The sequence below is a fragment of the Callorhinus ursinus genome, unplaced genomic scaffold, assembly GCF_003265705.2.
Source record: "Callorhinus ursinus isolate GAN/ISIS: 27379988/994484 unplaced genomic scaffold, GSC_fseal_2.0 scaffold31, whole genome shotgun sequence".
NCBI classification, from domain to species: Eukaryota; Metazoa; Chordata; class Mammalia; order Carnivora; family Otariidae; genus Callorhinus; species Callorhinus ursinus.
In genome coordinates this window covers 11,919,885-11,933,489 of record NW_027397093.1, presented here as the reverse complement: position 1 = coordinate 11,933,489, position 13,605 = coordinate 11,919,885, and the positions used below count along the sequence as shown (strand labels likewise).

General features: G+C 39.4%; 1 protein-coding gene across 22 annotated transcripts in view; it reads right to left on the bottom strand.

Moving 5' to 3' along the window:
* The window catches only part of USP54 (ubiquitin specific peptidase 54), a 118,820-nt gene that overhangs the window by 21,714 nt on the left and 83,501 nt on the right, over positions 1 to 13,605 (bottom strand). For 17 of the 22 annotated variants that reach the window (XR_012374214.1, XM_073878803.1, XM_073878802.1 and 14 more), the window contains 7 exons: positions 12,373 to 12,522; positions 10,605 to 10,773; positions 8,866 to 9,036; positions 4,982 to 5,113; positions 4,447 to 4,827; positions 3,993 to 4,224; positions 1,925 to 2,058 (listed from right to left, as the gene is read on the bottom strand). Coding sequence is in view for 21 of the 22 variants with exons in the window: in XM_073878803.1 (XP_073734904.1) it covers positions 1,925 to 2,058; positions 3,993 to 4,224; positions 4,447 to 4,827; positions 4,982 to 5,113; positions 8,866 to 9,036; positions 10,605 to 10,773; positions 12,373 to 12,522 (1,369 nt within the window). In the remaining variant the exon portion in view is untranslated. Of the gene's footprint in view, positions 1 to 1,924; positions 3,334 to 3,992; positions 4,225 to 4,446; positions 4,828 to 4,981; positions 5,114 to 8,865; positions 9,037 to 10,604; positions 10,774 to 12,372; positions 12,523 to 13,605 lie in introns of those variants that run through there. The other 5 variants (XM_073878820.1, XM_073878809.1, XM_073878818.1 and 2 more) reach the window with 4 other exon arrangements.

The window sequence follows — 13,605 nt, the reverse complement described above, 5'->3', positions numbered from 1 at the left end:
TGAGCATTTACACAGTTTTAAGCACTTTTACATATATTATGTCATTTAATTCTCATGACAATCTATGAAGTAGATACTATTATCGCCCACATTTAGGAATGAAGAAACAGAGACACAAAGAGAATAAATAACTTGCCTAAGGTGACAAAGATGGTAAATGGTAGAGCTGAACTAAAGTCAAATAGGTTAAATTCATAATCCATGCTCCTAACCATTAGACAGCACTCAGCTATGTGTTGCCACTAACTCATTGGGAATCTTCAAGCAAGTCAATTTCTCGGACTTAACTTCCAACATATTTTTTTTTTCCAACATCTCTTTAAAGAGTTTGTAAAATATCCAATAAAAAAAAGTTTGTAGGGGCACCTGGGTAGCTCCAACACTGAAGTGTTGGACTCTGGTTTTGGCTCATATCACAATCTCAGGGTTAAGAGACTGAGCCCTGTGGCAGGCTCTGTGCTCAGCTTGGAGTCTGCTTGAGATTCTCTACCATCTCCCTCTGCCCTTCCCCCATCCGCTTGCTCTCTCTAAAAATAAATAAATCTTTAAAAAAAAAAGTTTGTAAAATATCCAGTAAAAATTCAATTTTATAAATGTCTGTTGATGGAACCAAATAGACCTAAAAGGATGTCTATGATTTATTAAGTGAAAAATCAAGAGACAGAATAATATGTATACTATGACTTCATTTTTTTTTTTAAAGATTTTATATATTTGTCAGAGAAAGAGCACGAGAGAGCAGCAGGCAGAGGGAGAAGCAGGCTCCCTGCTGAGCAGGAAGCCTGATGCAGGACTCGATCCCAGACCCTGGGATCATGACCTAAGCTGAAGGCAGACACTTAACTGACTGAGCCACCCAAGCGTTCATTTAATTTTTTTTTTTTAATGGTGGTAATAAACTTATCTATATACTTGTATAGGCATGGAAAAATACCCTGATGAAGGAAAGGATAGGTTACTAAACTGTTGGACTTATTTTCACTTCCATAATTTTTTAAAAGAATGATCAAAATTACCAGATAAAATTTTTTGTTCCGTGTCAGACTAAAATGATAGGACCAAGGGGCCCCTCGGTGGTGCAGTCAGTTAAGTGTCCAATTCTTGGTTTCGGCTCAGGTCATGATCTTAGGGTCAGTGAGATCGAGCTCAGCGCTCAGTGACTCTCTCTCCCTCTCCCTCTGCCCTCCCCCTACTCACGTGCTCTTAAAAAAAAAGGGGAGGTGGGAGTATGAGGGAGGATGAGGACACAGGCACACTCAAGAAGGGAAAAGAAAACAGGGATACTGGCCAGGATAAGGATAGGTTTGACTTACTTATTCCCCAGTTATGCCCATAGCCTTCATGTCTCCCTTTGTCATCTCAACTCATAGAACTAAACAATAAGAAAACCATTCTCGGGGCACCTGGGTGGCTCAGATGGTTAAGCTGCCTTCGGCTCAGGTCATGATCCCGGGGTCCTGGGATCGAGCCCCGCATCGGGCTCCCTGCTGGGCAGGGGAGCCTCCTTCTCCCTCTGCCTCTGCCTCCCTCTCTCTCTCTGACTGTCATGAATAAATAAACAAAACATTAAAAAAAAAAAAAAGAAATCCATTCTCATGAGGCTTCCTCTATTCCAAGGGGAAAAACCTGAGAACTTATTCTGAGGATTGCAGGTGCTACTGACACTGTTCACCATATTTCTGTTCCTTCTTATTCCCACAAGGGCTCTCCCCAAGTTGTAAAGAACAATCAGGCAAGCCATGATGAAGAACAAAAGATAGATAAATCCAAAGATAGAATGGCTCAAATGCCTCCATATTTACATACTGATGGAAAACGTAAAGTACAACTGTCCTCTAATTTCAAATGTGCTCAGGTAAGGCTATTTTCCAAATAGAATTGGCAGTCAAATCCATTCCTCCAAATCCAGTGTCTTTCTGCTTACCTGAGAGGGGCTGATTCTTTGTCCAGCTACTCCTGGATGCTATGGAGTCTGCCTCCAGTATGCTACTGCTGTGAGACTTTGGGATGTGACGCCAGGAAGGTGCCAACCCAGCTGATCTCTTAGCACTTGAATCCCTTCGAAAGACAAACCAGAGTTTAGTGAAAACATCAGAAGGGTGATAACTTGCAACGTTCCTAGGACTAAATTCCCTCAAAAAACAATAAAACTGGGGTTCTTGGGTGGCTTAGTTAGTTAAGCATCTGCCTTCAGCTTGGGTCATGATCTCAGGGTCCTGGTATTGAGCCCCACGTCAGGCTCTCTGCTCAGCGGGAAGCTTGCTTCTCCCTCTGCCAGCTACTCCCCCTGCTTGTGTTCACTCTCTCTCTCTGACAAATAAATAAAATCTTCAAATAAATAAATAAAATCTTTAAAAAAAAATAAAACATCAAACTAATATATAAAGTATCTGCTAAACGACTTCTGAAAGTAGTTCCCCCATCTTATCTCACCTCATTCACATTTTGTGCATCTAGCGCAGTATCTGGCACAAAATTTATTTAATGAATTAATAAATATGAGCTCACATATGAATTGCCTTCCTCTTTCTTATACCTCTGTAGCCATCTTCTCATGTGTAAACCTCAACAGGTGATTGGACAATTCTGGATCCCATGTCAAGGGATAAGCAGTGGGAAAATATGAGGATGTGATTATCACCCTTGTAGAAGATATAATCACTCTTTGCAAAGCAGCAACTCTGTTAAGAAACTTGCCTCTGTAGCAACTCAGTACAAATAATATATGAAGATCTTAAATTTATAAAGCAAACTGGGCCCTATGAACAAGGAAAAATGAGCACTATTAAATCATCATTGTTGGGATGCCTGGGTGGTCCAGTCAGTGAAGCGTCTGCCTTCCGCCCGGGTCATGATCCCTGGGTCCTGGGATCGAGTCCTGCATCGGGCTCCCTGCAAGGAGCCTGCTTCTCCCTCTGCCTGCCGCTCCCTCTGCTTGTGCTCTGTCTCCCTCTGTCTCAAATAAAGATAAAAAACTTTTTAAAAAATAAATAAAAATAAATCATCATTGTTATCTTTTGTAAGTATGAATACCATTGGCTTATAAAACACAGAATTCCCTGTGACCCTTAAAAAAAAGGAAACTATCCTAAATAAAAGAATAAAAAACAGCTGTATTTTCTCTCTGGGCATAGAACTATGTTTTGATTCACTAATTCTTCCATTACAAGTTATTTGCTAAATGATTATTTTACTTATAATAAAGTTCTCTCCTTTCTCAAATGTCTTTGCTCCTTCTTCCAGCAGAGGGTGCTGTTGTCATAGAAAGTTGACAGAGCACCCCCATGTTTATCGCAGCATTATTTTCAACAGCCAAGATATGGAAGCACCGTCCTAAGAGATGAATGGAAAAGAAGATAAGGTATATATACACAATGGGATATTACTGAGCCATAAAAAAGAATGGAATTTTGCCATTTACGACAACAAGGATGGACCCAGGGGGTACTGTTGTGCTACATGAAATAAGTCAGACAGAGAAAGACAAATACTGTATGATTTCACTTATATGTGGAACCTAAAAAACAAAACATGAATAAAGAAATAAAAAACAGAAATAGAATCACAAATACAAAAACAAACTGGTGGTTGCCAGAGGAAAGAAAGTTGGGGGAAGGGTGAAATGACTGAGGGAGATTAAGAGGTACAAACTTCCAGTTATAAAATAAATAAGTCACGGGGATAAAAAGTACAGCATAGAGAATATAGTCAATAATATTGTAAAAATATTCTATGGTGACAGATGGTAACCACATTTATTGCGGTGAGCATAGTATAATATACAGAATTGTCCAATCACTATGTTGTACACCTAAAACTAATATAACATATCAACTTTATATCAATTTTTTAAAAAAAGAAAGTTGATAAAGTAAAATATTTTCCCCAAGATGGTAATGAAGTCCATTTCTCCACCCATCTGAGTTGAAAAGCCTCCTGGTGGCTTACGTTGCCATAAGGGACAATGCCACTATCCAAAGGCCAAACAATACCTGCAGACACTGGAGCTCTCAGGCAGGGCTGCATCCAGGCTGACAGGGCTGCTGCTGTTCCTCTCACTGCTCTCATAGCCAGATTCCATTCGTTGTATTAGGCGAGGGTGCTGTTCTAAAAGGTGAGAGCCTGGCCGTGCTGGGCCCCAGGGCTTGTACTGGGGGCTTGGTCCACCAGTTTTAAGGTCGTAAGCAGGTGGCTTGCTTAGTTCATCTGGTGTAAATTCTTTAGCTATCCCGATCAAAGGACAAGTACGGAAAAGGAGGTAGATTTAGCATCTGCCTCAAACTGAGACATAACCAACCCCTCCCTCCAGCTACTTCTTCACTGAACTCCTATCTCCAAAAAGCTCAACATTAGCATAAAAATGTACCTTGCTTTAGTCTACCAGAAAAACAACTACATAAGTCAACTTTATTCAAAAGCCCAATTCTTCCCTAATTATCTCCTCACCTGAATCCTCAGAAAAGGGGCTAAGCTGGGTATAGCCACAATGCTTCCTTTTGTCCTTACTAAAGATACTGTCAATATTCAGAGACTCCCGTTTGGGTCTCCATGTTGGACGATACTTGCTAGAAGAACTGGATTTTGACTCACTGCTGGTACTCTCTACTTCCCAGTCACGAGAGTGTAAAGACAGGTTCCTAGGAGGCTTTTTGTCAGTCTGGTCTCCTCCCTTCCCCACACAGGGAGATCCTAGGTTGGTCTGAGAAGCCAGGGATGGTCTGTTGTGAATCATATTGCTAACTGTCTCTTTAAAATCTCTTAGTCTATTGGTGCTGCTGGATGGTTTAGAGGCATTCCTAGGAGCCTGTTTCTCTTTCAGTGTTTCTCCTAAAAACACAAAGAATTAAACAAACACAAATGTTTAAAATGATCATAGATACCCAGACCCCAACATGTGACAGCAGAAAGGAAAAGCCAGTCTGGAGTATGACACAATTTGCCAGAGTGAATGAAGAAAGAAAAAGAGTGCAGAGTGGCTTGCCTTCACTGTGGTACCCCGAGGCCTGTGGCTCATCGCCTTTCCTCCTAACCCGGCCAGAGCTCCTCTTGCGTTCTATCAGTGGCCCTTTCTTGGATGTGAGCTTCTGATTACATTCACTATCAGTCAGGTGTCCTGAAAGAACAAGGAAATAGGGGTAAGCTGGTATCTGAGGCTGACCTCCATCCTCTTGAGAACCTAGTCTCCCTTTGAGATTCATAGCAATGCCACAAATTTAGTATACCCATGAATCAGAAGCTGTAGGGGCCAAGACTATCTGATTTAAGCGTAGCAAGAATCACTCAATAGATAAATGCAGAGAAGCTCAAGTATTTAATGGGAGCTTGCAAATTTACAATGCCTCCTGAGCAATTACCAGTCTTGATCCTGTTCGTAATCTTTCCCAGTGACCCAGAAGGACACATTACTTGGTAATTTTTAAAAGGTGACAGTTTTAAAGATGTATAAAAATGTCATGTAATCAACATTTTTTTCACTCTCATAATTAAAAGAGCTTTCCTTTCGTTTAGCAACACATACCAAGCAAAGCCTCATTTTCATTACATCTGGTATTGGCCCAGGTGCCCCAGCCTTTGCCCACAAGAGCTCTGATTGTGGGTGGCTTTAAGATTCGGTTCTAAATCTTCCTTAAATGTGAATCATTTAAAAGGACATTTGAACTTTGAATAATTCTCATTCCCATCCCCAATGAGTGCTTTACCAAACCTGGCTTTACCCAGAGATTACACCTCATAATTCCTCAGTACTGATCTCTGCGAAGCCCAGGAGATTTGGGCTCTTTTACATAACTTGCCCTGCTTCATGCCCACAGGATGTAAATGTATGATTTGATAACAGCCAAGGTCAGATTCTAAAGGATATAATCATCTAAACTGCTGGAAGCCAAAGGTGAATTAAGCAACTGAATTAAATTAGAAAACAGGTTTAGAGAAAATCCTATAGGTTCTCAAATGCACCAAGAGCTAATTTGTTTTTATATGTTAGTATATGAAAATTTTTGTACATATTTAGGTATTAGCAGTGTAGTGATATGGCTACCTATTTTCAAGAAATTACCAATGTAATCTTTTTTTTTAAAGATTTTATTTATTTATTTGACAGAGAGGTAGAGAGAGAGCACAAGTAGGCAGAGCAGCAGGCAGAGGGAGTGGGAGAAGCAGACTCCCCGCCAAGCGACGTGGGGATTGATCCCAGGACCCTGGGATTGTGACCTGAGCCGAAAGCAGCCACTTAACTGACTGAGCCACCCAGGCACCCCCCAATGTAATCTTTTATTGCTTTTATCTGATCCTTTGCTACCTCTGGGCCCAAAAGAAAGATTTCAGAAAGGAGGAAATCACTTGGAGCAACTAAATCTGCAAATGTTAAACCAATGGGAGTATGCTCCCCTACCCCCAACCATCCACAAACCTTTAACATAAGCCTGACTCTCCTGGAAACTATGCCTTGTTTATCCTGTTATTTGGCTTCTCCCTGATTCACAGTTTCAGAAATACAGTCTTTAAAAAAAAAAATCACACTTTGCAGTAGTCATCTATGCAATAATCATCAAAAGAAATCCAACGTGAATCTAACCAAACCTCTAGATCCAATTGCCGATTTACAAGAAATACAGAGAACAGAGAAACATGCTAGAGTTTACTATAGGAATACAATCAGCAAACTTCAGAATGTGGGCAATCTATAGGACAAACTACCTAGTTGTTCAACAATCAGCTGCAAGGAAAAATAGAGAAACCTACAGTTTAAAAGAAACGTAAAAGACTTATCAATCTGTCCCAATGTATAAACCTCACTTGGATTCAGAATCAAGCACATAAACCATTAAAAAATTATGAAATTTATAAGATATTTGTGTGTTTGAACACTCATTGGTTATTTAGTGGTTTTTAGGAATTATTAATATTTTTAAGTGTGATAATGACAAAAATGATTTCTTGTTTTAGAGATACATACTACAAATACTTATGGAAGTGAAATAATATCTGGAATTTGTTTCAAAATGATCCAGGAGTAGGGGGAGTGGGTATAGGTACAGATAAAACTAGACTGGCCATGAGTGATAATTACTGACACTAGGCGATGAGTCTATGGAGGGGCAGTATACTATTCTGTACACTTCTGAAAATGTTTAAAATTCCCTATTTTTGGGCGCCTGGGTGGCTCAGTCGTTAAGCGTCTGCCTTCGGCTCGGGTCGTGATCTCGGGGTCCTGGGATCGAGTCCCGCATCGGGCTCCTTGCTCCGCAGGAAGCCTGCTTTTCCCTCTCCCACTCCCCCTGCTTGTGTTCCTGCTCTCGCTGTCTCTCTCTCTGTCAAATAAATAAATAAAATCTTTAAAAAAAATAAATAAATAAAATAAAATTCCCTATTTTTTTAAAAGGTATTTACCCAAAGAATATAAAAATACTAATTCAAAGGGATACATGCACCCTGATGTTTACAGCAGCCTTACCTACAATAGCAAAATTATGGAAACAGCCCAAGTGTCCATCAACTGATGAGTGGATAAAGAAGATATGGTATATCATACACATACACACACACAGGTATGATATACCATATCTTCTTTATCCATATATATGTATGTATGTGATTGTATGTATATATGTGTGTATATATGTATATATAATATTCCATAATAGCCAATGTATAAAGCCAATGTATATATAATGTACATGTATGTATAATGTTCCATAACAGCCAATGTATAAAGAAGATACCATATCTTCTTGGCTATTATAGAATATTACTCAGCCATAAAAAAGAATGAAATCTGGCCATTTGCAACAACATGGATGGAAATAGACAGTATTATGCTAAATGAAATAAGTCAGTCAGAGAAAGACAAATACCGTACGACTTCACTTATATGTGGAATTTAAGAAACAAAACAAATGAGCAAAGGGGGAAAAAAAGAAAGAGGCAAACCAAGAAATAAAGTTTTAACTGAAGAGAACAAACTGATGGTTACCAGAGGGGAGGTGGGTGAGAGGATGGGTGAAACAGGTGATGGGGATTAAGGAGCGCCACTCATTGTGATGGGCACCGGGTGTTGTACGACAAGTGCTGAATCATTATACTGTACACCTGAAACTAATATTATACTGTATGTTAAACAACTGGAATTTAAATAAAAACTTAAAAAAAAAAATAGTCAAGCACAGAGTAGGAACCACCAATCTGAAGCCATGAGCTCACTAATTCCCAAGTCTCTAAGAGTATGGGCACTGTTCTGTGGGTTAGGTGATAAACTTTCCATCTCAGCGGTGAGTCACTCACTGTTCTTCCTTTCATGTCCTGTACTGATTTCTTCCACTGACAACAGGCACATTTTTCTACAGATGAACAGAACAGCTCAAGAAAGTTCTCTGCATGGAACTCACAATAATAAACAGGCTAGCTTTCTTTCTTTTGCTTTTCTGTCCTTGAGGAAGCCCAGCAAGGTGATGAGCAAGTACCCCATGGCCATAAATATGCCCCCTTCTCTCAAAGCCCTCCACTTGGGAAAACGCCTAACATGAAAACATGATGAGATGCAAGACCACAAAGGTTTTTTGGGACACTCTGAGAAAGACAAGGATCAAAAATATAACAGGAACAAAAAGCAGATTTTTGGAATAAGCAATCACATCAATAATCACATTACAATCATCCTTATTGATATGCTGGTGTTGATAGGAATATGTGTAATGGAATATCATCGTTCATTCAGAGTTGTGTTGCTTCTTTTCATCCCACCCAATTACCCAAGTTCTGTGCCTTTCTCCCTTTGCATGACAAACATTTCTGACTTGCCCCAGTTTCTTTCTCCTGGGTGAATTTCCATGCAGGAACTGAATCAAGCAAGCAGGGTTCACTCCCTACCTGTGTCCCGACTGCTCTGAGACGTGGAATCATTCTCCACATTATAGATGACTGTCCCCTGAGAATCAGAAGAGAAGTGACTGACCACAGACTCATGATGGGAGTGTTTGTAGGGATAGCTCTCCGTTGAGGAATCTGTTCGAGTGTCACTTGAGATGGAGGGCTCCCTCCCTAAGGGAAGGAGGAGACACATATGCAAAAGTAAGGAAAGAGAGGACAGTGATAGAGAGAAGGCAAAGAGTTGGATGGCAACAAAGATCCATAAGGCAAGAACTTCCTAGATGGAAGGGTGAGAAGGATATACCAGAGCCATTCTTCCCAACACCCAACTTCCAGATAACCCAGACACACAAACAATTCCTCCCACTCCTGCCCCTACCTTGCTGAAGCCCTCACTTTGCCTGCCACTGTGAAAAACTGTGGGGCTTTTAGAAAACCTATGGGGAAAAGTGGAAGAAAGGAAAAAGTTGTGAAAAAATAAGATCTATTTAGATGGAGAGTCCCAGGCCGACCTGGCATTCATAATCAGTTGCTTCCCATCCCATAATTTTTCTCCTATACTGCCAAAAATGTCACTTTAAAAAATTTAATTGACATTGTAAGCATTTTTAATATGAGAAATTATGGGGCTGTTATTTATTTATTAAGATTTTATTTATTTATCTGACAGAGAGAGAGAGACAGTGAGAGGGGGAACACAAGCAGGGGGAGTGGGAGAGGGAGAAGCAAGCAGGCCTCCCACTGAGCAAGGAGCCTGATGCGGGGCTTGAACCTAGGACCCTGGGATCATGACCTGAGCTGAAGGCAGACACTTAATGACTGAGCCATCAGGTGCCCCAGGACTGCTATTCATACTTTAGAGTAAATTAGTTCAATCAGACTACTTTTCTCTGAACAACTTGCTGAGATAAGCACAAAAGTGGAAATGGGTGTTTGAGTCAAGGGAGAAAAAGTAGAGCAGGTCTGGGTAGGTACATGGTTGGGAAGAACACCAGGTGCCAAGCAGGAGGGAGGCACAAAAGGGAGGGAAAAAATTCCAAGGACAAGCATCTTCTCCCTCAAAATTATACACCGGGACAGTCCTAGATCTAGAAGAGGAAAAGAATATTTCTTTTTCCCCCTTTTCAGAAATCAAGCCAAAACCATTAGGGTTATATTTCTAATATATTATATGCCTCTATGAGCTAACCTGAGACTTTAGCCATCAGGCTGCAAATTGTTTCTACAGGAAAACATGATTTAAGTTGCAAACAATTGAATTAGAAGTGAAAAACTGATTCATGGGCTGCGAAATACTGCTACTACACTTGGCATTTTAAAACAAAAATCTCTTATCCCAAACGAAATGACTAGTTTTGTAGTAAGTATAATTTTTCTTGGTCTTAACAATTCAGTAAAGTCACTGTTAAATTGACAGTAAGAATCAGTCATCTTACCATTATTAGAAGGTTAAACACTGAGTCTCCCTCATAAACTTATCACTTCAGGCTAAATCAACCTAAATGCCCTCTCACTTTTGAACCAGGGCCAGGTGGCAGACAACACATTCTTGAAGGCTGAAGGAAACAAAGCCTGGCACACCTTGGGCTTCAGCACGAGTTGGCACTTCTTTCCATCTCTAATGGATCCTCTTTCTACAAGCTAGGCTATGTGCTAGGCTCATGATTAAGTGTGAGTCCTAACAGTCCAATGGACACATTGGAAGGGAGAAGGAAGAGGTAAAGAGCTAGAATGCTCACCTGAATCTTCACTATCATAGCACGTCCTGCTGTATAACTGGAACTCAACTTGGGGAGGCAGGTCCTGGGTGGACACTGGGGTTCCCTGGGGGTCTGCATAAAGCAGTAGCAAAGGCTGATAATGCCCCTTGATGCATTTGGTCACCACATCCTTCCATTTAGGCCCAATCTGAACCAGAAACAATCAGAAGAACATGACAGTTATACTTCATATCCACAATTCAAAACATATCTTCCTACTCAGTTTTTCTAAAGAAAATAAGATAAAAAGACAAAAATTGGGTAAAGAGACCACAAAAGAGACCTTAGACCTAAATTTCATAAATTTTTTGTTAAATCTTTTTTTGTTGTTGTTAAATCCTTTTAGAAAGCAGTAAAACCCTGTAAGAGGTAGGAATGATGAATAAAATTACTTTTATTCCTGTGAAACATCAATTCAGTTGTGAAATATAAATAAAAGTCCTCAAAGGTGAATATGCTATGTGAGGGGACTTCAGCTGCTTTGATGATCAATTTATTTTCACAGATTAAAGCCCTTACTTGAAATCTGCAATTCTATCATTCTATAAATTATATAATTTTTGCCTAAATATTAAAATCACTTTTATGAAGCTAAAGAGGAGGCAGAAACTCTCTCACAAACTGCCTTAGAATAAATGACATTCCATTTCAGAGTTCACACATGGCAGGACATAAAAGGTCAAACTGCTTAGAATAGACAGCTGAACCTCGGCCTTAGCTCTGAGCTGGATTCAGCACTGCCAAAGCAGTGGAAAAGAGTGACAGAAGAGCTGTGGAAATAATAATCCAATCAAATCCCTAACTCACCCTCTCTTAAACTTGAACCAGTCACATTCTGAGATGGTGTGCTCTTAAGAACTGAACAATGACCACGGTGCTTATTTCATAATAGATGTTCAGTAAATTTATAATTAAGTTATTATTTTAACTAAAACAAATATCCTTTTTACATACAAATCCTATTTAATATCTTATAAGGCAAGTATTATTTTTCAAATAAAAATGCTAAAGCTCAAGGAATTCATATAAATTGCCCAAAACTACAACAGCAAAAAAGAGATAGACAATCAGGAAATTTGACAGACTTTACTATTTGGAGAAGACACTGCTTAATGGCCATGGAATCGTATAAATTATAGTCAGGAGTCTCCTAGCTGCTAACCTTATCTCAAGAAGCTTCCTAACTCATGCAGATCACCTTAACTGCTTCAGTCACAGACTGTGATTCAGATAGTAACAAGGTTCCAGCTTTAAATATCCTCATAGCCCCATATTTTTTTCTACACTATCCCCAAAACATGTTAAGGCTTCAGGGAGGTAACAATCAGAGAATAACTGATAGCAGCTCTGGGACAAAGGATGACCCACTGATAATTCCAAGTTTGAAATTCTGAACTTCATGCTAACCTTCTAACCTAATTTGAAGCATTAAACTGTTTTCACTCAAATCAACCATTAATACATTTAAAAAAAAAAACACACTTTGTCAACTATAAACACAGACCTGTGCTGACTGCATGGTGAGAAGATTCAGAGAAAATAACAGAAAATATATTGATCCTATCTTTGAGGAACTTGCCATCTACTCGGAGAAGACAAAACTGACACTCTCGTAAATTCAATAGACAGATAGGTAAACAGACATCAAAATTATGAAAACAGACCCTAAAGACAAGAAGACAAGAAATTATCCTTAGTTTTTTGTTGCAGTCACCAAACACTTTAAGAAGGGCTTGAATATTCCTACCTCCTTGACATGAGCATCATCAAAATACATCCATTTGCGGATCTTTGTTTGGAAAAAGAATGTAGAATAATGTTTGCCATAGTAACAGATCATTCCTACTAAGTACAGTTCAGACTGCTTGGCCCGGTCATCTGTCACTCTGAAAAACAGCTGTGGGGAAAAAAGAGAACGGAAAAGACAGTCACATACTCAACCCTCTCACATCATCTCTCAGCAGACTCCATCATTTCTTATTAACGTACTGACTTGTTTCTCCACTCTTCAGTCTAAAATTTTCCTTAGTCCATATTAATCATCAGAAATGAACCTAAAAAGACAAAATGTAAGGAAAAGCAAGACAGATAGTGGCCAGTAAACTGGTAAGGTGGGTGATGTTTCTTCATACTTTCAATAATATTTTATTGCTGATGCTTACCATAAGAGCCCAGAAAGTTGAAAACACAAAACAAAACAAAAACACTAAGGTTTCAAAAGTTACTTATCAACTCGTGCACAAATATAAATTTCTTGCTGAGACCCTAACTAAGGTTAACTAACTAAGGGGTAAAAATGCCCTTAGGAGGAGCAATACCACCATGCTGGTTATCAGCATTTCAATTCGTGGATGTCTAGCACTGCCATAGGTTCTAAGAGACATACAAAAAAATTTGACGAAAAGGGTATTTGCCTTGAGAAACTTATTTGAATGAGAAAATCATCATAAAAATAAAACAAAACTAGAACAATACAGAAGACATAGACTATAGAAATTTAGAAAAAGGAGATTTAATGGTGTATAACCTACTCATGTCAGAGATTCCTTGGGAAGGAGACCTAAAATAAGATCCCAGATAGTTCATTTATTCTCAGTTGTAGCTTAGTGACATTAAAGAATGACAAGGGATCTCCTTAGTCACAGGACCATAAGAGAAAGAAACCAGTAGAAAGGAAACCACAGAATTTCTGGTTCTTCTCTTGAACTGAAGGAAAACCCTGACTGTACCTATTCTAGGTATAGATATGGAGCTGATAAGATTAAGGACCCCAGCTTAAAGTCTTTTTCCCTATTTCTCTGAATAGATGCACAGAAAACCACTAAACCACTAAATTCTCTTCCAAGCTACTTCATTACCTTCTCAACAGACATTGGTTCCTCACTGTAAATTCTGTATTGTAAAACTCAGGTCATCAACTTTTACCCCTCCACCTGCCATAGCAGCTCTGGTCAGGATTGCTCACTTCTTTGACTTTATT